At 35.7% G+C, this 2893-nt stretch overlaps 1 protein-coding gene across 1 annotated transcript; it reads left to right on the top strand.

Annotated features, from left to right (window-relative positions):
* Positions 1-980: 980 nt before the first annotated feature.
* On the top strand, positions 981-2355 carry LOC143531851 (uncharacterized). Its single transcript, XM_077027058.1, has 2 exons — positions 981-1451; positions 2059-2355. The coding sequence occupies exons 1-2, from the start codon at positions 1067-1069 to the stop codon at positions 2142-2144; spliced, it is 471 nt and encodes a 156-aa protein (XP_076883173.1). The 5' UTR covers positions 981-1066; the 3' UTR covers positions 2145-2355.
* Positions 2356-2893: the final 538 nt, after the last annotated feature.

Below are 2893 nucleotides of genomic sequence, written 5' to 3'. Positions count from 1 at the left end.
AATAACAATATGTAATCAAACTAATATGTAAAATTTAAGGAAAAATTCACATTTCACTTAACCCAAGTGAGTTTGTAAACCCATAAAACGACCCAAATGAAAATCCTGGAAGAGGGGGCATGCTAGGACAACCCTTGAGAGCTTGCGGCGCTCGGATTGGGTGCACCCACCCATCATAATAGCAAGTTTATAGACAATTCGTATAGCTCGTATACTTCATTCTTGAGTTTTTTATTTAAGGGTTTGGAAAAGAAAAAATAAGAAAATTTTTCTTTTTTCATTATTGAGTTTTTTCATTAAAAGAAAAGAAAGAGAATGGAAAGAAAAGTTATGGCTTTTTTCCTCCAAAACTTTCCAGCCAAATATGGTCAGATTTGGAAGGAAAGTTTATAGTCATGTATAATATTACTAATTTACTTTATTTTTTCCTTCCTATCTAACTCAATAATAAGAACATGATTGTAAAGTTACAATTTTTTTTCCTATCTTTTCCTTCCTATCTAACTCAAGAATGTAATTAACACTTTCTTTTCTATTCTTTTATTTTAACTCGAGAATGTATTTTAAATATATAATTTCTTTTCCTTTCTTCCCCTATCCAATCTTATCATTTCTTTTTTGTGTATTTTAAACCCGATAATGCAGTATTAACGTAATATTGATCATGAAACAAATATGCCCATCTACATGTTTGTATAACACTTAATTTGTCTTCAAAATTAACACATACATTTTAGATTAGTGGTAGTTTTAAAATGTTACAAGCCACAAAAATAGAAAGCCAAAAATAGGAAACAGAGAAGCAAGTTGCAATTAAGTGTCTTTTAGCCAATGATTTGTACACATAACTTAAAACCAAAGTTTAAAACATGTAACTTAAAAACGCAAAAAATAATTCCAAACCATTCAACCAATCAATCAATTTAGCAAGTTGGGTGGTGGGCCATCTCACTTGTCAACGTCTCTTTCCCTTTATAACTCACTTCCATACCTACCCAATCACTCCGATTCACGACCCGTTTGGGCACTCCAACCCGAACCCTTCACGGGTCGGGCACCACCGGGCATGCCTCCACCTCCACCACCACCGTCATCCTCCGCCACCCTCTACAAACAAAAATCATGGTCGCCGGACCTTCACCGGGAAGAGGAGTGGACTCGCCGGAAAGGCAAACACCTCCTCCGCCGTCGCCGGAAAAGCAAAAGTGTCACCGATGAAGATATCGATGAACTGAAAGCTTGTTTTGATTTGGGTTTTGGGTTTGATTACTGTTCACCGGAATTGGATGGCCGGCTTTCAACCACTTTTCCGGCGTTGGGATTTTATTATGCTGTTAATAAGCAATATCATGATACTATCTCCAAATCTTCACCGGTGTCGTCGTCTTCGGCTTATTCGGAACCTGATTTATCTTCCGCATCAAGCAGCCCTCACACGATAATCAATCGCGGTAATTGTTATGATTATGAGCTACTCGAGATTGAATTGATTAAAAGCTCAAAATGTGCCAGCCTCAAATAAAGCTCTTTTAGTTATGGAGTCCGAACTCAAGCCTGGTTTATTTTTAAGTTTTAATTCTTTTAAACTTCAATGTATTAATTCACAACGCACAACTGAGGTTAGGGTCGTTTAAGTTTTTTTTTTTTTTTTTTCAATATATAAAAAAAATAAAAAATGTACATAAATTAGTTAATAACTAATAAACGAGTCAAGCCAAGCTCGAGCTATCGTAAGTCAAAACAAACTAAGGTGGTGTTTGGGATTCCTTATTTTAGCCTCCTTATAACTTATTGTTATAAGTCATAAGTTTTTTTATAACTTATCCAAACACCTTATGACTTTTTGGAGAAGTTATAAGTCATAAGTAGGCTACAAATAAGGAATCCGAAACACCCTCTAAGCTCGAGCCTAGTCAAGCTCGGGTTCGACTCGTTTACACCCTATTTCTGAACTGATAATATTCAAAATTTTACTTGCAATTCATGATTTCTGAACTGATTTTGTACCAATTTTAGTTGCAATTAATGATTGGTGAAGTGTTGTATGTGTGGTTGAAGGGGATAATCCACAGACGGTGAAGACAAGATTGAGACAATGGGCGCAAGTGGTTGCTTGTTCGGTGAGGCTATCGTCATCATCATGAAAAAACATAAGATATACCAACCATGGTTAGATCAGCTAACCCAATAAGACTGTAGATTAAACAAGTTTGGTTTGGCCGACCAAAGGGCAACTCTTTGTTTGGTTTCTAAGATATTTCCCCCTTTTTATTGTCATCATGTTGTGGTTTCTTTTTCTCTAGTGTCATGTTTTGTGTGTATTTCCTTTTTTTTTTCTTTTTATAGAGAGGTGTTAGATTGTGATCCTTTTGTATTGTTTGTGGATGTTTTCTTGTGAAAAGAAAGTTCTAGATTTTTTTTAAAGTATAACGTTGTTGAAGAATCGAATCAGTCAGGTTAGGCCTAGTTGAGTATTGACAGAGTGGCAGTGATAGACCATGTTCCTTATTAGAAGGATTTTTTGAAAGTCAATTTTGACTATTTTTTCTTTACGACCAATAAACATAATTTTATTAATGTAAACAACTGACTGACTAGCAAGGAAATAGACCAAAACTAGTTTGTTTACCCGCTGAGTTGCGTTGTAGTTGGGCTGGCAACCGATTGTTGGGGCATAAACATCTTACGTCATCAGACACGCACCTTTTTGGACCCACCTGTTTCTACATCGCCATCATCTTCGTCTTTAGCGTTTCTGTTTTTCTTTTCCTGCTTCATTAGCAATTGGAATTGGACCTTCATTCTTAACATTTTACAAACCAAGGGAAACCAAAAACAGAAATTCAAACCGACTTAAAGTCACCCTATGCCACATTAGATTCAATATAAACAA

Source organism: Bidens hawaiensis, unplaced genomic scaffold (assembly GCF_021521415.1).
Source record: "Bidens hawaiensis isolate Kalapana, Puna unplaced genomic scaffold, B.hawaiensis_p1.1 tig00009272_1, whole genome shotgun sequence".
NCBI classification, from domain to species: domain Eukaryota; kingdom Viridiplantae; phylum Streptophyta; class Magnoliopsida; order Asterales; family Asteraceae; genus Bidens; species Bidens hawaiensis.
Note: the sequence above shows the minus strand (reverse complement) of the source record. Positions and strands in the feature narration are given on the sequence as shown.

Excerpts from the sequence above, each read along its gene's own strand:
- LOC143531851 (XM_077027058.1), top strand. The coding sequence starts at position 1,067 with ATGCCTCCACCTCCACCACCACCGTCATCCTCCGCCACCCTCTACAAA. Across the intron at positions 1,452-2,058 it reads TCACACGATAATCAATCGCG|GGGATAATCCACAGACGGTG; the intron begins GTAATTGTTATG and ends GTGTGGTTGAAG.